The 25,782-nt window shown below is 38.8% G+C and overlaps 1 protein-coding gene across 1 annotated transcript; it reads left to right on the top strand.

The window, feature by feature from the left end:
• The first annotated feature begins 38 nt into the window (after positions 1-38).
• Positions 39-25,782, top strand: LOC138203990 (SH3 domain and tetratricopeptide repeat-containing protein 1). The gene is made up of 20 exons (XM_069159047.1): positions 39-254; positions 2,106-3,639; positions 5,083-5,124; positions 9,988-10,118; positions 10,894-10,999; positions 11,142-11,282; positions 12,513-12,711; positions 12,852-12,928; positions 13,899-14,094; positions 14,192-14,322; positions 14,593-14,631; positions 14,726-16,084; positions 19,350-19,490; positions 19,568-19,789; positions 19,880-20,060; positions 20,268-20,418; positions 20,749-20,871; positions 21,138-21,288; positions 23,189-23,382; positions 23,485-25,782. The coding sequence occupies exons 2-20, from the start codon at positions 3,525-3,527 to the stop codon at positions 23,713-23,715; spliced, it is 3,930 nt and encodes a 1,309-aa protein (XP_069015148.1). The 5' UTR covers positions 39-254; positions 2,106-3,524; the 3' UTR covers positions 23,716-25,782.

A 25,782-nucleotide genomic window follows, 5' to 3' on the forward strand; every position in this document is an offset into this window, starting at 1 on the left:
TCTAAACTACGACCTTTGGCTAACGAAAGCTACTCGAGAAATTTGGATGTTAATGACAGGCCTTATCTTCTTCTTCTTCTTCCTCCTCCTCCTCCGCCGCCTTCTTCTTTTGAGTTTTACGGCGGGCGGCGTCCATCGCTTAAGGAGCATTACCGCCACCTGCTGTGTCGGAGTGTGAACCGGCGTTAACGATCTCCTTAAAAACAAACAGCAACGGGTCAGTACATTTTCTTGCGCATTCCTGTTTCTTTCAGGTATTGTAATACATTTCCTTATTCTAATGTAAAAAAAACATTTTTAAATCAAATCTTCGACTTTCAGCTTCCTGATCAATCTCTTTAACGTGTGGTGTGATGGTGGTGTGATGGCAATGAAAAATGACATGTTCTTCTGTAATGGGCAGTACTCTCATACGGTCCTGTTGGGTGTTTTGTTTAGTAAGTGCAATGTTACATTAAGCCTTGTATTAACAGTAGTCCTGTTAATAGGATTTCTCTTTTGTGCTCCTTCTCTCTAAATTCCATAAAGGTGTCTACAGTGTCTCAGCTGTGTTGCCATGCTTTATTGATGTTTCTTTTGATTATTGTGTTTGATTCTGATCTGCTGAATGAAATAACTCTAACCTCCACACACTCCTGAGCTTGATTTGCTGATTTACGTGTCCTCTCATTGCCATTTAACCCCTCTGTGTGCTGGTACCCACATTATAACACCAAAATAATAATATTTAGCCTATACACAGTTTCATATATTTTGTGAACAAGATCCTGCCTTCTATGAAATGTGAATCCGACCTTTCCAGTATGCATGTTGATGCAAGGTGGTACATACTGTATATTAAAACATCTCCCAATTTGCACTTCCATATACCCACTCACATTGATAAATCCCTGGACACAAAGTTAAATCAAGATCAAGATCTACTCTAGTTCCTCTCTCATCATGTAAACAAATCATATTTTCTTTTAGTAGCTCTTCAATTACATCACTATTAGGATATGTTCTTACTTAACCGCATAAGTCCTGATGAAGAGTCTGTAGAAATCTGCGATGCAAAGGAAGCGTTGAAGTTCTTTGTAGTGGTAACGGGTCAGTCGGTGACGGCCTTGACTTTCAAACAAGCTTGCTCAAATTTCGATAGGCACAATTGTGTTCTCCCAAAATAATATGCATATGCAAACCCACGGCCTTTATCTCTCCCTCTTGAAAGCTGGCACACAAATCATGTCTATTCCTATAATTACTAAACCAGATATGTAAGTGAAAAGGCCTTTGAATTGTTACCCCTTTATGTGAAATTTAATTGCAATTCATTTGTAGTTAACCCTAGTTACCTTTTATATTATGTAGCTGAAATTAGTTACTATTTCACACACTATTGACACACACCTACTGCCTGATTCACATCTAATTCAATAGACAAGAGTCAGCTTAATTTTTTTATGAGATTAACAAAATCAGAAGATTACATTAAAAATCTTAAAAAAAAAAAAATGTGTTTATGTAATTAAGAAATATAAACAGGACATCCATCAAACCTGTCTTGTTGAGTTATTCCACTCATCTCAGTGCAGTCGGGTTCATGTTGATCCACGAAAACTGCAACTAAAAACAAACAAACCATGCTTAGACCAGCTTTACACCAGTACAGAAAAAGGGCCCTGTGTCTTTGTGTGACCATTTTTGGTCTTTGGTTGCTCTATTATTGTAATAATTTTGGGGTCATTTCCATCCCTTTGTATTCGGTTGATTATGAACTTTCTATTTAGAAATGTTCTCAATCAACGGTCGTTGATCTGAGTCAAACTGGGACTCAGATCAAGGCCAGCCAGACACCTTTGGCCCCCAGGCCACTGTCTGAAGGGTTTGTTCAGTAACAATAGCCATAAGGGAATACTTTGGCAATACTCTTACTCACACCATGATGGAACCTTTGGACTCACATTCATTTTATTATAGTCGTCAGGGTTAAAATTGTAAGTTTTATATGACAGTAGATTTGTCACATACCTTTCAGGATGTATATTACTTTAGTGCCATCATGTATCTTGTGATCCTATGACTGTGACTGTCTGCTGAGGTCATAAATTCCTGTGTTGCTCCAGCTTTAGAACTATACACTGCTGGTGCTTGGCTGCAACGCTGTACTGACAGAGGAACTGACCAAGGACTGGAAATGCTGAGTCTGCTCCTAGGATGTTTGAGGGGAAAACACCCTGCTTTGGATTACACATTGACCTAAACCTCTTTTATGCAAACAGAGAGGAAAACTGCGAGGGAAAGTTTAGGAAAGAGACCTTGTAAGTCTGCAGAAATATCTATTGTTTGTTACATTCAGGAAATAAGTCTTGCTGGTGTTTATTTAAAAGAATAAATAAAATATGTGCCTGGCACCACCGGCTTAATTTATGATTTGATAATGGGAGAGGAGCTATTTGGTTGGCAAGTGATTATTAACCAGAAAACTGCACACTTAAATTTTTTAGGAGACACTGTTGGAACTTGTCATTATTAAACGAAAATTCAAAAAATTGTATGGTTATATGAATTTTGGTGCAGATAAACGACTTGTTAAAAAAGGGAAGAAAGCATTAATTTAATTTCCTTTTAGGGCCTTTAGATCCAATTGACCTCAAAGTAGAGTGTGAGTCAAGCTTATCAGAGCAGCAAAGGAAATAAATCAAAATAACTTCAAAATAAAAGTTGTTTAGGTAATGATCATCAATTGCACATTTTCAATTCAAATATGAAAACTGAGGTCAAATAAAAATAAATCAGTAAAAATGGCCAATTCCCACTTATATTATTAATTTAAATTAATTCAGTTAACTACTAATGTTTATTCTGATGTTTCTAATGTTAACTTCCAGGACTAAAGTTGAGCATTTCTGGAATAAAATTCCCATGTAGGAAATAGTAAATCATCATTATTTCTTTGTTTCTATTTACACTCATAAATACTATATCTGATTGATCTTAATTAGAAAATCTTTTCATTCTATCAAATTGTTTTCTTCTTTTTTTTTTAAAGAAATAATACTCCAGTTTTCTTGGTTTTCATTACAAATTAGAGTCTGTTAAAAAGAACTAGCTGGCAGGCTGAGATATGTTGGCTACATAAATCAAATTTAATTGGGATTATTACATTACAAAATCCACCTTAATGAAAGTGTTTTTTTGTTTTTTTTTAAATTTTAAACAGAAATATATTGAAGGAATCTACTAGCCAGACAAATTCACGAATTTTATTATGCCATCTATACCAAAAGAAAGGGACGTTCCTTCAGTCTGGCTCGATACATTTTATTGAATTCAGGCACTCTTTTGGAGAAATGTAGCCTCCAAGACAGGAGGTGTAACCCCACCAACCCAAAGTCCAAACTTTTTGACAAAACATTTATTTTGAAAAGATAGTGACAAAACTGCCGGACAAGCCTGTCTCCTCCCCTCCGGGACAAAGGCATGTGATGATGAGGTGTTGACTGACCACAGTGGAGTGGAGGGAGCGCACAGTTACCTTGGACATGTCAGCCAAGTTGGACCGAGACCCCGGGAGCCACAGGTCCCGGAGAAAGAACTCTGCTGACGGCCAGCAGCATCGGCACGTAAGCGACAAATCACACCGGGAGAGCAGAACAGGTAGGCTGATTTTATTTGACTAAGTTCAGAGCCATATCGCACCATTGGCACAGCCAAATTCATTAAGGCTTTAAGATCATTGTATAGGCTACCGTTTTTAGGTTACGCAGCTATCTGTTGACCTATCATTCACACTTATCAGTTTTACCGTCTGTTTATTGGATTTTAATCGCTCGATTAATTTTCAACCAACTCTATCACCTATTTATGCATTGTCTAACTTGTCAATTATCCATTCACCTTGCTATTCAACTGTGACCTCTTCATTGCTTTGTGCTACTCAAACCTAGTAGGCTATATATTTTGGCAAATTAGGCCAGTCCATTGTTTTTGGCTAAATTAAATGTGTAGGCCTGTGTATTACTATTAACTGCTTTAAATACTCACCCCATTACCTTATAGCCAATGCAATTTTTTTTTTTTTAAATCAAAGATGTCCTGGAACAACAACAAAAATCCACAATTGTTGTAGCACAGAACAATCCGCAGTTCACTTTAATAATCAAAGCATTGTAAGCACTCAAAATCTCTCTCATCTCCCTCCCTCGTAGACTCTCCCTTTTCATATATATGTATATATATATATACTGTATGCATGTACTATTTCAACAGTTTATCCATTATGTTTTGCCAAAATAAAGTGAGTCTCAGTTTTTTCATTTTGCTCAATTACACTACTACAAAAACTCCAAATGAACAGTTATAAAATGATGCTCAAAATGTACAAAATTACATTACAGGTACTCCAAAATTTTATTTCAATTACCGCATATTTCATTAAAGGTTTAAGTTTATGGGTTTATCATAAGGATGTGTTTACTGATCGATAAACTAATGGAAAGCTATCCCTGAATTTTCACTGTCATTCAAATTCAATTATGTTTTTTGAATCAATTGAAATTTGAATTACCACATTAAATTACATCTTTTTTTTTTTAACTTTTACTGTACACTTTATTTATTTAATAATACAGAAAATAATCAGTATCACTTCCATCTGAAATCTGTCCAACAGTACTGGAGCAGCTGGGTGTTCTGTTGTGGTAATGAGGGAGGAGCAAATGCTGCTCTTTGATGTTCCATACCTAGATTCTTTCTGTGGTTTAAAAGGCAACCTTTTGGTTATAACTATATAGTTTAGCACACTTTACAATTTCAAACTGTTCACTGCTTTGTTTTGTTTTCAGGTTGAAAGCATTGCATACACTTTTTAGTTTGTGTTCTCATTGCTTTTCCGTTTCTTTGTTGCAATATCACATTGCATGCTGTAGAAATGTGGTTCTATTTTGTGGCTTGTGTCTCTCAGTTGACATTTTCCATTTGAAGAAAACACAATCAGACATGTCAGTTCTAAATCTGTGATTAAAGTAGAATTAACCGTTAACAATGTGAAATCTACATCTTCGAGAGAGTGTACCTTTTTTTATGTTTTTTTTCCCACAGATGTGCCAAGTCCGACAGCATGTGAGGAAAACTTCCCAGCAGGTGAATTTAAATCACTTCCATTTTGTTTTTGTTGTTGTTGTTTAGCTTTTGTTTTAAGTAGGATGCTGTTGAAATTGTCAGATGATCAGTTCACCTAAATAGGTTTCACTGTCGCCTAAATAGGCGACAGTGAAATAACACCTACCAGAGGATACATCCTAATGGCTTTGGGCAATTCCTGAAATTTCATTTAATTTCAGATCTTAACACACCATTCTTATCAGTCTTGTGTTTAGTGTTGACAGGCAAACATTTGAAAACTGCACTAAATGAAGAAGTTGAACATTGTAGCATGGTTCTGTTTCCATCTACCTAAACATTACAGAAGTGGATGGAAAGAGGCATGAATTTACATTTTCTAGTTATTATAACATTGTTCAAATTTGACCATTTGCAAGGAAAAACTGCTACTTTGTCTCAGTACAGCCTTCCAGAGGGACTAGCATGGCTTTAAATGTTATAGTTTTATCACAAATTATCTTTAAATGTCTATTACATAGCAAATATAAAATAAATATATGATATTTCTGGTCGCTTGATGCTGCATTACACCTCACGTTATAAAATTGTGGATCTGAATCAACACACAAGGTTTTGCCATTCCATTACCTGCAGCTAGAGGAGCAAAGAGGTTAAAATTGTTGTTTGCCAGTTCATCTCCACATTATTGCCATTATGGTCATCATGTCACAACAGACAAATGATAAAGTCCTTGCCAAAATGTTTTTATTATCATTATTTAATCGGACAGCCTAATTTTTGTCTCCTAAATTTTTTATTTGTTACTGTTTATTACTCTCATAGTCATAAGTAAATTAATATTTTCAGCAGGTTGTTGCCAATTCAGTTTAATTTCTTGGTCAATTAAAACAATTCAAGACTTTGAATGGGTTCCAAAAGTCTTAGACGTCATGAAAATGTTTAATATTTTCATGTAAACATAGAAATAATGAGAAAGTTTAAGGATTTATAAATATTTCAAGTTCTGAATTCTAAAATGAAGAAGAAATACTTCATATGTGGCACTATTTCTTGGTCAGCAGTCAAACTGAAGCAGATTAGTTGCATTGACCATGGTAACTCCTTTACTTACAAAAGGTCAGTTTTCCTTAAGTTGTATCATTCCATTAAAGCAGCTGTTGTTGCTGTTATATAGCCTTTCTGAGGCTATTGTATTGATAAATCAGTACATTATATTTCACGGAAATTGTTGGTATCTGCAGTGGGAACTGGTTTGGTTTGGTACATAGGGGTACATGGTCTGAAAAGATTTTGGAATCTCTATTCTAAGCAAAGAGGTTCTTTCTCAGCATCAAATCATGGCTAGACTGATGGTTTTTAAAGGCACAGTGCATGGCATACCAAAATACTTTGCAGAAAATGGATTAGTTGTATCCAAAGCATGATCAAAAAACAAACATGAGCACACCAGTAGACGATCATTACATCAGCCTTTGTTCAGTGAGAGGTAGAAAAGCGACATCATCACTGATTCAGAATTTGCTAACTAAAGAACGCAAGGCTCCAATCAGCTAAAGTATGTTAAAAGAGGGATTAGAGAACGAGTAGCGTTTCTAAACCATTTCTCAGGAGGCCAAAACTTGGGGTAAGTTAAGACGTTCCAGCATCAAAGTGGATTCAAAGTGGATGATGGGGGAAAAAAAAGTGCCATTTACTGATGAATCTGTGTTTGAGATTTGTGGCCATAACAGGTATGTGTAACTATTGAGAGCCAACAGCAGAAAGAATGATACCACAGTGTAACAAACCCACAGAGAAATATGATGGTAGGAAGATTCAAGTCCGGGGGTGTTTTGAGACATCCTTGAGACATGCTCATTTGAGAGAAAATTTTAAGAGTCAAATAATTAATCACAAGATATTGCTTTTATAAGCTTGGACTATCCGAACATCTGACTTGCAAAACTGAAGTGACATCAGTGGAAAATCATGTGAGCAAATTTACAATGATTTATACCTTGAACCCGTGAGTTCAACAGAAGTCACTTATTAAACTCTGAGTCAGTCACTCAGTGTCACTATCAGCTCAAATCACTGGGTTTGTGTTTTTTACAGGTAACTCACCAGCAGTTTGTATTTTAATAGTGGATGTAAACTGGCCTTAATGTTTAATGTGCACCCCCTCCCAAAGATTTACTTCCATAAACTACAGCCTGGGTTTAATATTTCACTGTCGCCACTCACTCATGCAGAAAAAGTATAAAAAAGTTAACACTCAAAATGCATGGGTCATTTTTGTAACACTGTTACATACCTTAGCACTAATATAAGGCCAATTAAGTCATATATTAAAATCATGTTGTAACCTTTTATAGTGTAGCATTAGCAACAATAATTGTCAATAATGAACTACAATGAAATGTATAGATGACAGAAAATGTTTTTACAAAATTCAAAAATGTTTCAGTGTGTAGATCGATATATTTGCTTATATATTAACTTGCAAACAGCCCACACAGTAATCCCTAATAAATGTCTCATGCTTGTGTTAATCGCAGTCTGATTATTGCACAAAGCTGCACTGCTTGGCTGTTTTGTGGTCAAGTGTGGAAGGACAGATGAGGCTTTTCCGGTGTTTTTGTGAATTCTTTTTTTTTGCTTAAGCAGTTATGACTGTGGATAAACTAACATTTCAGAGCCACGTAAGCTTTCGGAAATGACACCCTTTTTTTCTTTTCTGCAGCTGTTGGCAGAGCAGCTGAGGGGAAATGGAAAGTGCACATTTGTGAGATCTCCTGGGCTCCCAATCTGTTCAGAAAAACTAAGTTGTATTTTCATTTATAGCAGCAGGGTCAAAGCAGCTGAGGGATCTCTATAAAATTCCCCCATCAGTGCCAACTTGTCTTGGGATGATAACTTAATGGGCTTTGACGGTTGTGCCATTTTCTATTCCTAATCCGCTTCTAAATAATGTGACTCATAAATGTCATACAACCTATTTCCTCAGCAGGATCAGCCGCAGGTTAATCTGTAGAGCTCTTCTCAACAAAGCCCCCAGTATCAAAGAAAATGCTGCTCGGAACAAACCTGTAACCGGCTTTAGCGCCATCATGTTATGTGACAGTAAGCCAAACAGATACACTTTAGCATCCTGTGTCTATGTTTTGGCATTTGAACACTGAGACAGCACTGCCACCATCAGGGCAAACTGGAAATTACAACATTGCACAACGGAATTATTTTACTTGACAGACTGTTCAAAAAACATTATTATATACTGCAGCTCTCTGGCCAATACTGTTTAGATTTTTTTTTTTTTATCATTCTCTAGGACTGACAACCTTCCAAAAAACCTGGAGTTATGCATTTGATGGTTAACCATGCTGACCAAATGAGAATTTTTTTTAACTGTTGATCAGAAATTCTGTAAGACCGGTATTTTTGTGGTCTATCATTCTAGATAGACTATTTTAGACGGTTAATGATATGAAACTTTGTTAAAGTTATGCCATTAAATATACCCCTTAAAACCTATCTCTGTTATCAAAATCACATCAAATTTTGTTGTTGTCTTATAATGGCTTAGATTTACACTTTTGCTTCCTTTAGTACACACTAAATATTTACATGCAAATAGTCCTTGCCTCCATTCCCAAAACCCCCCATGCAGCTCAAGCTGGTAGCTCTATGGTATGAAAAGCCCCACCCCTTAAATGGACAGGATTGGTTAGTAAGGTATGAAACCCTGACTTTCTGTATTCATGTTTTTTTTTAGTTCCATTGGGGAAATGCATAGCTGTGGTGTTCACTGCTTATTTTGCTCATGACAAGGCATCTAGCATATAAACCACCTTTCAATTGTGTGCCTCTGTCAACCAATCAAGTTACTGTTTAAATCCATATCTGTCCAGACATAGTTAATGTATTTAGCAAAGTCTTGAAGAAATCCTTATATGTGTTCACATGCTTGGCCATTAAAGCTGATTGACAGTAGACAATGCTTTAAATATAGATGTTGCTGCAAAGAAGCTTCAAATTCTAAAATGTGGATGCTTCATCATCAATTTGACAGCACAGAAAATCTATACAATCACCACAGTTTCAAGATAACCTCCCAAGATTTGTGTCACTAATTCAGTATCCAACCAAATGTAAAATATATTTGCAACACCCCTTCTGTTCCTGGGTTATGGCATTGAGTAATTTGATGTCGCAGTGAATTTAACCATTGACCTTTTGGATATGAAATGTCATCCTTTCACCATTTTATGCTATTAGACATTTAAGTGATTTTTTTTTTCATACATACTTTATAAAATCTTGAGTTTGGCCACAAAACTGTTTTAGTACAGTGACCTTTGACATTTGGTCACCAAAATCGAATTATTACATCCTTTACCCCAAGTGAAGATTTGATGAAATACCCGTAAGGCAGGATGTTAACGAAGGACAACTGTAATACAAGAAATGCAAATGATTATTGTTCGTAAAAGGCAATAACGATGATATTAAAAGCTTGTACATTATATCGTTGGCAATATGCTAACTTTGAGGTTGCTATCGACTTTATAAATGGTGAACTAACACTTGAAGCAGGTGCAGTGCACTTCCTAGAGGAGAAAGCCTGTTGTGCTGTGCTGTCTCTCATATATATATAAACTTTTGAATTAATTTGCGCGCACGAGATAGTAAATCGTGGCCTCGATTCAGTAATTTGTGCGCATTTTCTTTCTGTCTATGGCCACTCCGGTGCTCCGTACATCTATCCATTATAAAATAACCTAGGTGGAAATGGATTTAACCCTCTATTGGTATCGAAAAAAACAAGTGACCATCCCCCGTAACAACACGAGACAATTCTGTCCTCCCTTGCTCTAACTGCAGTGTGTGTTGTCTGTTCAGCTCTGCCTGTGCTGCTGGCGATTGTCAGGGGTCCTGATCATCTTCCTGCAGATGAAGAGTCACAGGAAATGCTGAGAGGAAAACTGCGCATTCTGCAGGCTGACAGCACCGAGGTCAACACTCTGTTCATGGTATGGCTCAGACCACTCATTCACTCACACTGGGCTTCCAGACCTAGATTAAGCATTTTAAACTGTACAAACATCCAATTCCTCCAAAAGGTAGTTTCATTGGGAGAATAACAATGTAAAGCTGTTCTGTTTTAAAATAAATTTTGTTCCTTTAGCGTTTCATACCGTTATACAGAGCTTCCATGGGGCTCAGGATGTAAAGTGATTGTGAGGAAAGTACAGATTTCTAGACTAACTGTATGACCAAATATTGATTACGTTAAACATTTGGCGAGTGGACAGAGTTGGACACATGACGGCAAATGCATGTCAAAGTTTCTAAAAGCTAATACCGTGTCTTCTTTGTAATCAAACATTTGTTTCTTAACATTTTAGCCTTAAATTAATAAGCTGTTGGTTTTAGAGTTCTTCAAACCTCTCATGTCATGCACCTTTAGTTTTCTGTGTTCACAAGCGGTTATGTTTTAGTTAAAGTAATATTTTAGCGAACATGTATTTTACTATGACATGAAAGGTGGTTGTCAAAATCTTTAGTTTTGCTTTGTCTGCCTTATCCTCCTCCTTTAATGTTCCACTCATATTTCTACTAAAGTTCTACTAAATGCACTGCCTCCACGTATGACGGACATATGTCAGAGACAAATACGATGTTTATTGGTTCGGTTATGTACAGTAATGATTCTTTGTCTAATGTAAATAATGAAAAATCCTCCAAACTTTGTCAAGGAAAAATCAATACAATCAGTAATTGCCTCTAATTCTTTTCTCTCTGTAGGAGTTGTCCGCTTATCTCGTCTCCATCAACTGTGAAGAAAAAGCCATTTTGGTGACATTTAAAACATATGAGGAAATATGGAAGTTCACCACATATTACACAATAGGTATGCGGTACAGGAAGACATATGGCTACTTTTATGATGCTTATCGTATGATTCTAAGCCTTATAATCTATACATTTACATGATTTCTATATCTATGTCTATGTCATATGTATATATAAATTCTAATTCTTCTCTTCCTCAGGTTTCCTAGCTAAGTGCATGGAGAATCTGTTGTTAGATGAGACGATTTGGCTCACTTCTTTGGAGGATGACATTGGTATTAAGGTTTCCATTCAGGAGGAAACACTTGACCTTTTCTACAGAGGCATCATCATGCAAGAAGGTGAGTGGGACATTTTGTAGTGAAAATTGTACATTGGTGAAGAAGTTTATGCTGGGAGGCTTTACTAGGTAGAATCAGAATTATTCTAATTCAGTAGGATTTTACAACTGTATTTATATCGTGCCAAATCACAGCCTCAGTTATATCAGGGCAGAGAGAAACCTAACAATTAAACCACTCTCACATTGTTACAACTCATCCCTGTAGTTAAGTTGTTTTTTTCTGTCAGTTTTCATGTCCATTTCCTGTTTTATTTTGTACTCATCGTTGTGTCCATTTCAGTTATCTTCGCTTCCTAGTGTCTTCCCGCTATTGTGTTTGTCTTCCCTACCCTGATTGTTTCCACCCGTGTTAAATTATCTTCCCATCCTCGTGTGTATAAAGTCTTTTGTCTCCCTTACCTTCTGTGCCAGATCAACCTTTGTGCACCTCGTTCCAGCATTTTCCCAGTATTTGTGAGTTTCCCAGTGAATGACCAGTTTCTATATTTTCTTGACCGAGTCTTTTTGCCTGTAGCCTTCGTGTATTTCTGCCTGTTTTGCTGCTCATTCGGTTTTGACCTACAGGCTTTGACTCTGGATTTTCCCATTGGTGTTTTTTTTTGCCTGTTTTACATCTGCTATATGCAAGTAAAGAACTTGAACTAACGTGTGTAGAGAGTTATGCTTTTGAGTCCAAACCTTGTGTATATCACACATGAATAAGCATTGTTGACATAGGAAGGAAAAACTCCTTCAGAGGTCTACCTTAACTGGTCTACCAATATACTTTAACTGGTTGGGGAAGAGTGGAGAGGGAAAAGATCAGCGTAGAGAAACAATAAACACTGGGCTGGTCAGTGGGCAAGTAACCGCAGATCAGAAACATGCAGCTGTGCAGCCAGACACACCTGTGTAGAGAGGAGAGAGAGGATAAAGCACTAAGTGTGCTGTATGCTGTGTACTTTCAAATGTAAATTTTTGTGAATGTACATTGGCCAAAGTATTTATAGCATCTGGCAGTAGCAGAATGTTAAATAGAATTTTATACATATCACATTCAGTATGAAGGAAGAGATATAAGATGAGAGAAAGCATAACGTGATCCTGGTTCAGAGAAACAATAGCATCAGTAATACTGATGTAAGATATTCTAGTCCTCTCAACTGTAGTTACTAATAAAAAAAAAAACTAATAAAATTGTACAACTGTATGAGACATTTCATATGCACAGCTGCTCTCTCTTCCTTAGGTTCATTGTTTGCTAGTTGTAGTACCGACCAAAAGTTTGACAACTCCACCTCTGGAGGAGACCTGTACCTGCTCGAGGGAGACATAGCCCAGTTTGAGCCTCCCTACCTGGGCTCAGGCTGGACCGTCCAATGCCTGGCTGATGGAGTCCGGGGCACTGCACCCACAGCTGCTCTGAAACCAGTCATTTCTTTTCACCAGTGAGTCACATCCACAAAAAGACCCGTATGGACTGGATGCAACAAGTGATTGTGACAAGTCCCACTGTGCTGTGATCATGGTAGTAAATAGGAGGTCCATATTCTGTGATCACACAATCTCATCTGTCTACTGTCTACAGATGGTTTCTTAAATCCTGCGCAGAGAGCATTTTAGTCGGTGATAAGAAACCTACCTGTGACTTTCCTCTGCAGTTTGGTAAGTGTTTTTCTATTTAAACTAAAACGTAGCCTGCCCATACAGTAATATTTCAACTACCATTTGAAATTATTTTAGGGATCTCAAATAACTATTTTAAACCTGGAAGTCACTGTACTGGGATCAGGTTGTATCTGTTATCAAAATGCAAACCACTGCCATTTTTCAAAGGTTGCCAAACATGCCATATTTCCTGAAAAGGCTGCTTGGCACGACTATAACGAAAATGAGTGCAGCATTGCTGTGCTGGATTTTTACTGAATCAAATTTAGTAGAGTTGCCGGTGAGATTTTTTTAAACCATGGTCAAAAACATCAGTGCTACTGAGTCATATGAATGAGCCTGTTATTTACTCTCTAATTTACAGTTTTGATTCAGCAGAAGTAAAATGTTTTGCAACTTTTCAAATCTCACTCTCACTTGGTGATGGGACAAGGAGACTTATTGTATTTTAGAACTTTTCAGGTGGCTTTTAAGATGGTTCCTTTTGGCCTCACAGATGTGGAGCTTTTACTGACTTTCAACAGCAGAAAATAAATGCTCATAATTTCTTTCTGAAAAAAATGAATACAAATAAAAAAAAAAAGTTTTGTCATGGAATCAGTTGTATAAAAATAAATAATAGAAAACAAAACAACTCAAAACAGCCAGGGTAATTTTCACTAAACTATGGGGTGGCTGGGACTTAGGCTGTCTGCTATTTGCAGGGTTGGGAAACCTTGCATGGTAGCTCCGCCGTCATTGGTATGTTATACTCACATACCTTGCTTGTGAATGGATGAATGAGGCAGGAAATTGTAAAGTGCTTTACCCACTAAAGAAACACTTCACTTTAGGGAAGTCCATTTAACATTTATTATATGTGTGCAAGTCTATACCACCCTGGTCTAGGTCTTCATCGATATTTTAGGATCAGTAGGCAGTCTTCTATAGAGCATGATGGTTTCGCTTTATGCTCTCTCCAATAAAGCCAGAGGAACATGTCTGGCCACAGCGGAGTATGATGCGGAGGGTCCAGGTGAGTTGAGCATGGCTCCTGGGGATCGCATCATCATTGTGGGACTTCTGGTGTCTTGTTTTGATTGGTTCGCCGGAAGGAAGGAGGCAACAGGCGAAGTGGGCCTGGTTAAGACAAGCTTGGTAAAAGCCTCCACTGACATTTACGAGTGAGTGTGTCACCATGAGTTGCGTTAACCATTCTAAGAAGACACACTGAAATCATGACATCTCACTACCTTGTTTTATTCTGTGCCACCATTCTAGCTCAGCGGATATTTTTTTGGACGGAGAGGAATGGATGTTCTTCAGTCAGCAAGAGGAAAGAGTGATAGAAGAATCAATAGCCATACTGAAGAAAAAATCACAAAATGATATAGGTTATAACTACAAACTGGGTAAGACAGATAGGCAGCAGGATTTTCCATTTTCGAATTACAGGTAAAATGGAAATCAAATTTCATAATTTCCATATCAAGATAGTATTCCCAAACTAATTACTTGTAACTTACTTGTAATAATAGTAAACTAATATTTGTATTTAAATAAATATATATATATACATACATATACATGTATATATATATATGTTTTGTATGAGTTTTTTCTTGTGTTATTTATAAACTGTTTTCTCATTCTCCTTCTTGAATTTTTTAATTTAATCTCAGATGTGATCACTTACCAAAGCTCCAGAAATAAAACATTACGTGAGTATTGCCATTGTAAAATCATAGTAAATTACTTTTGTAATCTATCTTGCCTCATCTGAATCATTTTTTTTCTTCCATAATTCTTTTGCAGCAAGCTCTTCAAGCAGAGTTGATACTCAGCAGACTGAGCTAAAAAGACATATTCAGGGAACTTTTGATCAAGAAAAAGACTTATCACCTGATTCCGTTGTGGCCACGTATGGGACTCTAGAGAACTCCAGCCTAGATACAGGGACCGAGAACCCTAGCCTGCCCTGTTTTACTGTTCACCCAGTTGTACAAGGAAACACCAACTCAGAGAACCTCATTCCCCTCTTCTCTTTTTTGGAAGGACAAGACTACAAAGTAGAGTTTGGTATTCTTTATGGACTGAGTCCTGAAAAGCTCGCCTCCTCTACCTTTGCGGGTCACACTGACGAGGATGAGCTGATTGCATTTCTGGGTGATGCCAGGGAAAAAGCCAGAAAGAAACGCCTCTTCTGGCCGCAGACTCGTTTGTGCTTCCTGTTGGGTAAGCTCTGTGCTGGGAGATCAAAGTTTAGCCAAGCCCGAGTTTACTTTGAGGAGTCCCTCAGCCTTCCACAAGAGGTATTTAAAGACCTTAGGCTGTTGTCTAGCATCTACTCCAATCTGGCTTCCATATACATTTTGCAGAAAAACACAGAAAGTTTCTTTGCTCTGACGGAACGACTTGCCGCCTTGCTATTAGGAATCCCAGATTGTCTGAAAAGCTTAGACAACTGCTCTGTTCTTGAATACATCCTCAAGAAAGCTGTTCTCTCTCACAACAAAATGGCAGAGGCCCGAGCATGTCATCTATTGGCAAAGCACCACTGGACCCGTGCTGAAGGCATTCAAGTTGTTCCTTATCTGGAAAGACTACTTGTTCTTTGTGATGAAGCGCAAACAACCTGGAACATCTCTACCAGTCATGGATACCTGGCCCTGGGAAGGCTTTACAGCAAACTCCAACTCCCCCACCTCAGTGTCAGTTCGGCCAGGAGAGCTTCTCTGCAGCCCAGGGCTAAACTGTCTGACTGCCTTGGCAGTATGGTTTTAGTCTTGGACAATCTCAACAGACATTGTGGGATCACAGAACAGGAAATCTCCATTCTGCCTCAGGTGGCTCCATATTTACAGCAAGCCCTCTCTTTTACCCAGGTCCAAGTTGGAGGAAGTGACCATTACCATGTTTTGAGGCATCAGCTCACTGTTTGTCTCTGCCAACTCTATTACAAGCACAAAATGGTTGGACATGCTATTAGCCATATGCATATGCTCATCAACAACAGCAACTCACAGACCGTGCCCGTCTCAGTTCCAGAAAGAAACGGTGCCCTTATCTGGTTGGCATGGCTTCACATCGACAACAGTCAGCCTGATAATGCTTTGGATATACTGGACTCAGTACTGGGTTCCATGCCAGAACACTGCACAACCCCTCAAGAAGGTTAGTAGGTTAAACAACTTAATGGGCCCTTATTTCATGCTGGCACAAAGTTGGTCTTAGTGTAAATCCAAGCGTATGTACAATTGTTTGTAGTACAAATGGTTTTTTTTTTACCACACTTGTGTCTAGTTGCTATTTTCGTTTCTCAAAGCGAACCCTGCTGCGTCGAGATGGGTGGAACGGTGCAAAAAGGAATGTGTCGGTAAAGATACGCTTGTGCAATGAAATTTTGATGTCATTTTTGAGGTGAAATAATGCTTTCAATTTCCGCCAGTTCAAACCAGGTCTAAATGCTATGCAGCCGACCAACTGTTATTTGCGTGGCTTTTGTGGGCAAGAGCACAAATGAATAGACCTTTCCAAAATCCCACAGACAGGTTTGGTGGATGTCCTACGTATTTTATCCCACTTATATAAATAATTCAAACAAGATCATTTGAATGCAACTTTTTGATTTAGTTTATCATATGAAAAATTAAGCTGACTCTTGTCTGTTATATTGGATATGAATCAGGCAGTTGCCGCACGGCATGACGCAGTCGCAAATTTCGGCCTTATGATATATAATGCAATTTGAGTTAACTCCTACTTTACCACTGTCTCACAGTGCGCCAAAAAAAGTTGGTCAACACCTGTATGCGTTCCCAACACACAGAACTTACACACTACATTAACGCAATGCCTAGATTGACAAAAACAAAGCCCAATGTGTTAAAAAAAAAAAAAAAAAAAGCTGTCACAAATACCCTGACCATTATGTGTTCTAAAATTTTAGACATATGTCTCCAAGTTGCTACATGTGTGTAGCACATTCCCCTCTTACATGCTTCACATAGGGGGGGATTTATACACTTTGCGGGGGACACTTGTGAGCTTAACCACAGGTCTTACTCGTCCTGCTATTACCATAGATTGCATTTCGTTGCTCTCATCTCCTCTCCAACTAAAGTTCTCTAAACTATGTACATTGCTGTAATTTCTCTTTCTCCTTTCTTAGTGGTCATCCTTTTTGAGCTGCAACAGTGTCCTTAGTCTTTATGAATTTAGTCGCTTATCCTTACTTATGTCTGTGGACTCATCCAGTAGTAAGGAAAACACAGGACTTTTTGTTAATATGCACAAGAGTACTTGCAATAGCTTGGTGCATATCTGACAGACCTCTCCCATTAAGTTAGCTTCCATAACTTGATGTGTCTGTGTTCTGCTTTTTTTGAAAGTAGGACACTCCATATCTCGTGAATTTAACCAGATGACCGAATTTAGAACTGACCATTTAGTTTTCTCCTAAGAGGTAGGTGGTTTTGAGAAGCTCCTTCGTTTCCTCTTCCCACTGCAACTGAGCAACTTCAATAGCATTTGCCATCACATTCTTTGCTGAGTCTGCCTCACGTTTCCTTTTCAAGGCTGCTGTATGAGAAACGCCATCATAGTGGCGACTTAAAGTTGACGTTTTGTAACATCGGCTGGTGAAAGGTGCAGCACCTTACATTTGACCTAAGCAGCTCACCTCACAGTTGAGTTCGAGCCAAGGATATATTTTAAACCAGCTGGCCTGAAACTTATCTTTGAACTGCTGCTTCGTGGTGACCTGACAGTTACCTGTCTGAGTACCCCAAAGATTAATGTTAACATCACTGGCACTGCTGCTTGCTCTAACGCTAGTTCTTTCAGGTCCGGGTTTATTTCTGAGCGGGTTCCACTTCAGATGGTTGAGCTTTACGTTTTAGCCAGCGGCCCATGTTGGCATGTTTTCAAATTTACATGACTGAAACTTTTGTGTGTATTTAGGCCAGCCAGAAATACTGCAACAGCAGATGGGGCTCGTAGCACTGTAGGGAGGGACACACAGTCAGCGTTCCGGGCAGTCGCCCCTCATTCTGTACTTTTAATGAGCTGAATTTAGCTGAATCTAATGTCACATCATTGCAGATCTGTGTGAATTTCCCGCATTATAAATGCCAGATATGTGGGAATGTATGAAATTATGCACTACACCCATAATCCTGCGGCAAAATTCAGGCCCTGGTCGTGTTTTATTAATTCTTATTTTCTATGTGACGACCACCTAGTTAGTTAAATAACCTGATTGAGAACTAAGCTAGTCGTAAGATTTATACCAGTGGTAACCAGACCTTTCTGTGAATGAGTGAACAGATATATGACTATCCCTTGGATTAGTAACCTTTTTACCCTCTAGGAACTATGGCAGATTAACTCACTTCCTGGAAATGATATCTGTGATCCTAAATAAGGTTCCTGTGGTGTAAACACAGACAGGACAATCATGGGAGTGATAATTCAGTCTTAATACAGGTTTTTGTTTTTTTACCTAGATTTAATCTATGTTTGAACATATTTTTGTATTTGGGGTTATTTTTACTCTAAACTTCACTGTTCCTATCTGAAGCTTTTCGGTAATACCTCTTTCAAACCAATGACTGGGGTCAGACTGGGGTTATTTGATCGATATTCAACCTTTCTTTTGTCAGTTCAAACCAAGTCATTCAACACATGCAAAGGGAGGTTTTTTTTGTTTTTGGTGACCATAGGTGCAGGCACAATTTCAGCTTGGACTTGTAAGGCAAACACACATCAAATGCTGATGTTGACAAAGTGACAAAACTTGTGAATCAAGTAAACTTTAGGCACAAATATTTGTCTAGCTTGTCTGGTACAATTTTGTACACACTTTCATTACCCTCATTTGCATTGATGAAGGTATTAATGATGTGTTCAGCCTCCGAGTGATTACAAAAAAGTACACACCTGTACTTCTCCATCTTCTTTGTCCAGCATGGCCGTGACTCTGTAACTGTTGAACCGCCACTTGCATTCAGGGTATAGCTCCCAAATAATCAAGTCAAAGTTTTCTAGTGGTGTGAACTTTAGTCAGTGCGAGTACTCTCAGTTTACAAGCTTTATAACCCCACTGCTGCTAACCAGTGCAATATTTGTGTTTTATCTAGCCGCACATACTGCCTGCCGAATATCCCTAAATCTCTAATCATTACTCACTTTACTGGTTCCTATTTAGAAGACTCGCTCCATAACAGGTTTGACACTGGTTGGACCTAAGTTTGAAAGGGGTATAATGTGGACTGCTGTAGCTTTATGTTTAACCTGAGAAAGTTGTCTAACTTTATAAATATTTTAACATTTGACTGATTAAAAAAACAACATGCTGTGTAGTTTGAGAGGAAGTAAATGGATTTAACATTATGGTATTTGTAACTGTTAAAGTAAATGTGTTTAATTTAACACTAAGGTGTGGTTCTAAATATGCGGGGCGTGGCATTTCGACATACCGGTGACCTCCAAAGGGCAGCGGAGACCTACCAGGCTGCCATTGACATCTGCCAAGAGTATGAGGACATGCCAAACTGGGCTGTAGCTCAAGCTAACCTAGGTAACATAGTACATTCATTATATGACTATTGGTTTCCAATTCTGTGATATGACTCTGTGGTTCTTCATCTTCTGAAGGGCTGCTGTGTCTGAAAGCTGGGGCTAAAAGACTTGCACAAAAGCACCTGATTGAGGCTGTGCAGCTCTTCTCTGAGGTCAGTGAAGAAGGCCATGAGACAAACTTCATCGCGGTGCTGCTGGAACTGGGACAGCATTATGTGAAGCAGCAGCAGCTGGACTTTGGGAAAGGATGCCACGAGTGGGCTCTGTTGCTGGCTATCAATTCTAACTTGTTAGACTGTAAGTGCCACATAGTCACTTACTTTTGAGCTTTTCTGCATTCTGACTGAAGATTTATCTTTTATCTTTCACTTTGTCACTCTTTGCCAGGCCAGTTGAGTGCAACCAAGTACCTGTGCCAACTGTATGGGACTGAGAGTCCGGACCAGGCACAGTGCATCATCTATAGCCAGCACCAGGTCCAGCTGCTGAGCCGCACTGGAGACGGAAGAAAGGAGGGAGATGCACTCGAAGCCATTAGCCAGCTCTACCTATCTCTGGGCACAGAAAGGTGTGTGCATTTGGCAAACAGTGAGATAATGTCTCACTACAGTAACACCTTTTTTCTGAAGAGTTTAAATAATGACCTATCTTTATTATTATTATTATTAGGGACATGTTTAAGAATGCAACCAACCAGATCACCTCAACTCAAACTGAAATTTTTGAGTTTTGCTCTCAGTTTTGCCTCCAAATAAAGGTGTCTGAATGTTTTCAGGGCGTATCGGGTGGCTCTTGACTACACCAAGAGCAGTCTGGGTATTTTCATCGACTTGGGGTGCAGGGAGAAGGAAGCATACGGCTGGTTGCAATCAGGGAAGATATACCACCTGCTGGGCCAGACTGAGCTGGTAGACATTTATGTTCAGGTCTGAGACTATTTTCTTTCAGTTGCAGCACTGTATATGAAACTTTTGAACTTCCAGAGTCATACCATACATTCTAAAGGAGTGGTTTACTATACTGCAAACTTCCATCAAAAACAGACTATTATATCTAAATTCTCATGTCATTTGTGTCAATGCAAGCTTAAAGTGTCCTCTCTCCCTGCATGTTGTATTGATAAAATATTATTGATACTGTCTTTACCCACTAATTGTTGGAAAGAGGACTTCACATTTGTAATTTGTGTTATTAGTGTACAAGTAATTTCGGTTAAAGTTTTCAAATTAAATCCTTTATTTTTGTAACATTTTCAGGCAGCTCAGGATGTTGCTCTGAGCACAGGAGACAGTAGCTTCATCCTGGATCTCCTGGAAGCTGCAGGAGACATTTTCTTCAACAGCTGTCAGGACCGTGACAAGGCTATCTACCTCTACAGAGTACAGTCTGGATAAAACTATATAATAGCCACCGTTCTAATCCAATGGCCTCATTACGGGGAAACCTTGAAATTAATCTGAGTAATTCTAATGTTAGATTAGATAATTTTTTTCCTAAAAATTCAATTATATCAGCCTTTGGCCTGTGTTTTTTGTGGTATGACAGTGTTACTATTGTTATGTGTTATGGCTAATAGTAGACAAGAAAGACCCAAACTGTAATAATCCAATAAATTAAAATTATCCCTGTTTTCTCCACCCTGTAGGACCACGCTCTGCCCATCGCACTGAAGAACAATAGTGTGCGTACCAGGCTGAGGTTGTGCAATAAGCTGACTGAAGTGATGTGCTGCCTCAAGCTCTATATTGAAGCGATAGAGTTTGCTCAGACTGCAGTGGACATCAGTATCAGTCTGGGTATGTAAAACCAGCACACACAGGGCTCTTTTCATTTGAGAGCACATGGAAAGCAGCATTGCCCAAACAAAGTGGTATCTTCCTGGGTTTTAGCAGAGGGCAGAGACACCATGCAGTCTGGAGAACGCAGCCAACAACCCTGAGTCAGTTGGAGCAGTTAGCTCAGGAAGAGTTGAAAAAATAACCACAGCAACTTCTGTGCTTGTGTCACTGTGTTTTTACCCAATTTCTACGGCATACACTACCGTACGTTGAAGTACACCTTCAACAAGTGTGGTGGATTTGGACAAAAGCATGTTCTTTTGACCCATTTTTAATTCCGTTTCAGGCAGACGTGTGTCTGTGGTCGAGCAGTGACCCATGCCCTTGCTGAAGTGGGGGAGCTGGAGATTACGTTACAAAGATGTCCCTAGTAAATTCCAGTAAAAGTCATTCAAGCTGTAGGCCAGGAGTGGTCCTGAGTGGAGTGGGGGTTGTGGTTTGAAGTTGATGATCTGTTTGAGGCCCTTTCAGACAGAGGCTGAGTTTTTTGGTTGTTTGTTCTGCTGTTGAAATTTCTCAGAATTCAGTTGTATCGCATCTCTTGCAATCTTTCTAAACCTGTATTTCCTTATCGGACTAAGTTTAGGTGTAAAGCAGGGTTTTCCATTGCCTTAACTGATGTGTAATGGGACACAGTTTATCCTCACAGAAGCTGATGTACGTCACAGCCTCGTGGTGCTCCCCAAGCCTGTTGGTAGCAGTCCTGCAAACATCTCGAGAACGGGAGAACAATAATGCATGATCACTGTCACATCTTTACACCGGCTGCTAGTATAAAAACAGATACCTCAACCAATCAATTTACCGGAGAGCTTTGTGTCACAATCTGCTCTGAACAGCTGCAGCGCAAAGTCTGATATTGATCTTAAAGTTTTTGTAAAGCACAAAAGAAAAAAAACAAACAGTTTTTCCCCTCCAGTAGTTGTAGTTCATCGTCATCTACAGTGTGTATGTAGTCCTTATCTGCAGAGATGCACGAGTGCGTGCTGGCACAACTCCCTGTCTGTCCGTTTCACTGCCGAAACAAAAGGTGAGATGTAAAAGTTGGGAAATAAACTCTCTGATTTTGTTTACCTAATGATCATGGGTTCTTCTCTGCTGACTCTTCTCGAATGAAAGTGCTTTGGGTACTGTAGCAAAACACAGAATGCCTAAGAAAACAATACGGCAACATACATGACACCAAGTCTACTTTCGCAGGGCCATCTTGGATGGTGAGGCATCTTGGAATTCAACTTTTCTTATGGGGGGGGGCCTATAACAACAATTTTCACTAATTAACCACTAAAATTGTTAATTGGTTGTACAACAGGTTACCACAGTACAGTTCGCAAAAGTTTATCCTGCTGTTGCCACAAAAATAATTTAAAGGATTCAACCTCATGGTATAATAATTTGCGTTTCATCAACAAGTTATGTTTTTTTTTATGGAAGAGGAAAGCCTATGGAATGTCCATGATACAAAGGGTTTATATCTCAGCAGACCATGAATGTGCTGAGCAAGTTTCGTGCCTAGTTAGGTTACATTTAGTTTCTTGACGTTTGACTTGATTGAGCAAGTGTCGCTATGTTCAGAGAGTAACCAGAAACATTTAAAATCTTCCTCCAGAAACCATAAATATCCAAATGAAATAGTATTGTATTCTGGCTAATAGTTGTTGTTTTGAAGCAAACTGCTACACCTATAACCCAATAACTATACAAGACAAATACAAGGGGCAATATGGCAACATACATGACCATAATCCCACCTCTGGGTGTGTAAAGATTATTTGAGATTACACTGCTCTTGAAACTTGTACCAATTCCAACAGGTTGAATTCACGTGCCATAATTGAAAAGCTCCTTCTACATACAGGTGAGCGTCTGAATGAGCGAGTAGCCTACCATCGCCTGGCCTCTCTGTACCACTGTCTGGAACAATATGAACTGGCTGAACACTATTACCTGAAGACCCTGACCCTCTGTCCAACTCTGCAGTTTGATGAGGAAACACTGTACTATGTCAGGGTGTACCAGACATTGGGAGACATCATGTTCTATGATCTGAAGGTAATTAGATTAGGGTTAGGGTGTTGTAATCATGGAATTAAAGAAATGACTCATGATGTGAATACATTTTAATATCTTGTTAAAGGACTGCTGTGTTTTCAGGACCCTTTTGACGCTGCTGGATACTACCACCTAGCTCTAGCTGCAGCCATGGATCTAGGCGACAAGAAGTCTCAGCTGCAGCTGTGCACCCGCCTTGCCACCATCTATCACAACTTCCTAATCGATCGGGAGCTCTCCCTCTTCTTTTACCAGAAGGCGAGAGGATTTGCTGCAGAGCTGAATGTGAAGAGGATTAATATCTCACCAGATCAGCAGTATAATAGTGCCTAAAAGTACAAATACACAGTGTACAAACTCTGACGTTCGCCCTCTGCCCAAGTCCATGGAGAAATGGCAGATGTGGTCGTACCGATGGTCACAAAAACGTGAATAACTCGGGTGTTGATGTTGATCAAGCAACGAAACCGAGAATACTCACTCAAAGGTTATAGCTTTGCCCTGCTTTGTGCGTGTCATGGTGCTGCACAACAGGAGCAGTATTGGAACTATTTGAATTTCACTCGTTCCAAAATTGCCATGAGCTTTAGCCATCATTGCTAAAGCTCCAAGTGTTCTCAGGAGCGAAGGTATTGTGCATTGTTTAAATTTGTGATCCAAAAAGGATTGATTAAGAGAAGCTTTGATTAAGCTGGATTTATAATCGATTTACAGCATCTTTCCAACCATTGATATCACCTTTTCAATACTTGGCACAAGTGTTTGTGATCAGGCAGCTGTATTGTCTGTAGAGTAATAGTTTTTGACTCAAAACAAAGAAGAATAGAATGATGGTGAACCACTTTTTGTCCCCCCCACGTAAGGTAATAAAGTGGTGTTAAAAGTCTAATGCGTCCCAAACGGACGTGTAGGCTACGTGGACAGCTGCAGACACCACCGACGCGTGATACTAATGTTTATACAAGCTGAGTCAGGTACCAGATATTTTGTTATAATCACAACGTTGTTCTCAACACTTTGCACATCACAAAAGTCACAAAAATTGCCATTCTTGTTCATATTCTGGCAACAGCGGTAGATAGCAGGTGTTTTTAGGGAGGGCTTTTTTCATCGACTGCCTCTCTACCTGACTGTGCCAATGTCCAGTGGCACAGAGGACCGAAGTGTCTCAAGTCTTCATCTGAAGACCTGCATGTGGTCTAAAAATGACAGAAACGGCTTAACAACCTGCTTTTCCTGCGCAATCCTGACCGATGACTTGGAGATGAACTACTGCATGTGTTAAATCACTTTTGCTTTGGAAGTGATACTCAGCAGTTTGGAAAGTAAGCCAAGGAGACTAAACCTCGCCGTGTCAGATGCTGTTATCTGTAAAATGTTATATTAATGTGTTTAATAGACTCGGGTGTTGGTTTGGTGATATATGTTCCTACCAATAATTGAAACAAGCTCATATGTGTTATCTTTTTTCTTTGCCACGCTAATTTCTTTACCAGGTGTTTATTATAAAAGTCTTGAAATAATTGTTTGACATAACTATGCTTTGGTGCTGCAAAAGACATTGTACAATGCCAAGGTACCTGTCATGCAGTCTATAATCTGATCACTGTCGTAACTGCTTTACCATTTGTGAGTGAATGGTCTTGTCGTTAACGCCACACAGTGTCTTTGATTATGTAAAGAAACTGAACAGAGGGGTGTACTACGAAGTGAGATTAGTAGGTTAGCAAAGTATGTTGAGATTAAAAACAGGATTGTCAGTGTCTTGATGGTGGCTTTCTTTTAACCTGGTTAGATTACCACTGTAATTTATGGTGCAAATTGAACCTGGTCCGGAGAAGATTTTGTTTGAGATATCAGATCAAAACATACAAAATGTGGCGGATTAGATTTATATTCAGGGCACCACTATCAGTTTAGCTGAAAGACTCAAGATTTAATTTTAATAGGCTGTATAGGCCTATATAAAAGTGATCAGCCAACCATGACTTCTACATTGAGGGATGTCTCTCAATATCTTCCAGGAAATACACATAAACAAGTGCTTGGTCTATAAGGATATTTATTGAACAATATTTACATCAAGAATAAACTATATGAATATTTATTTTCGTGTATGGATCATGGATTTCACAGGAAAAACAATGTTTCAAAAACAGCCTTATCTCAGCGAGAGAAGCTCAAACAAATACTGAATAAAACTGCGTTACAACGCCACGGCTTAAACTAAGTGTTTACAAACAAGTTTCCTACTCAGGACTATGGCAATTTGGATAAACTACATGGACAAAGTGGTTTCAAGTCACTTTGTGTGGACAATTTCACAGGAAACAATGTTTCAAAAACAGCCTTATCTCAGCGAGAGAAACTCAAATACAGCATAAAACTGCATTACAGTGC

This window comes from Embiotoca jacksoni, unplaced genomic scaffold (assembly GCF_022577435.1).
Source record: "Embiotoca jacksoni isolate LCO1_2020_lvr unplaced genomic scaffold, fEmbJac1.0.p SCAF_24, whole genome shotgun sequence".
NCBI classification, from domain to species: domain Eukaryota; kingdom Metazoa; phylum Chordata; class Actinopteri; family Embiotocidae; genus Embiotoca; species Embiotoca jacksoni.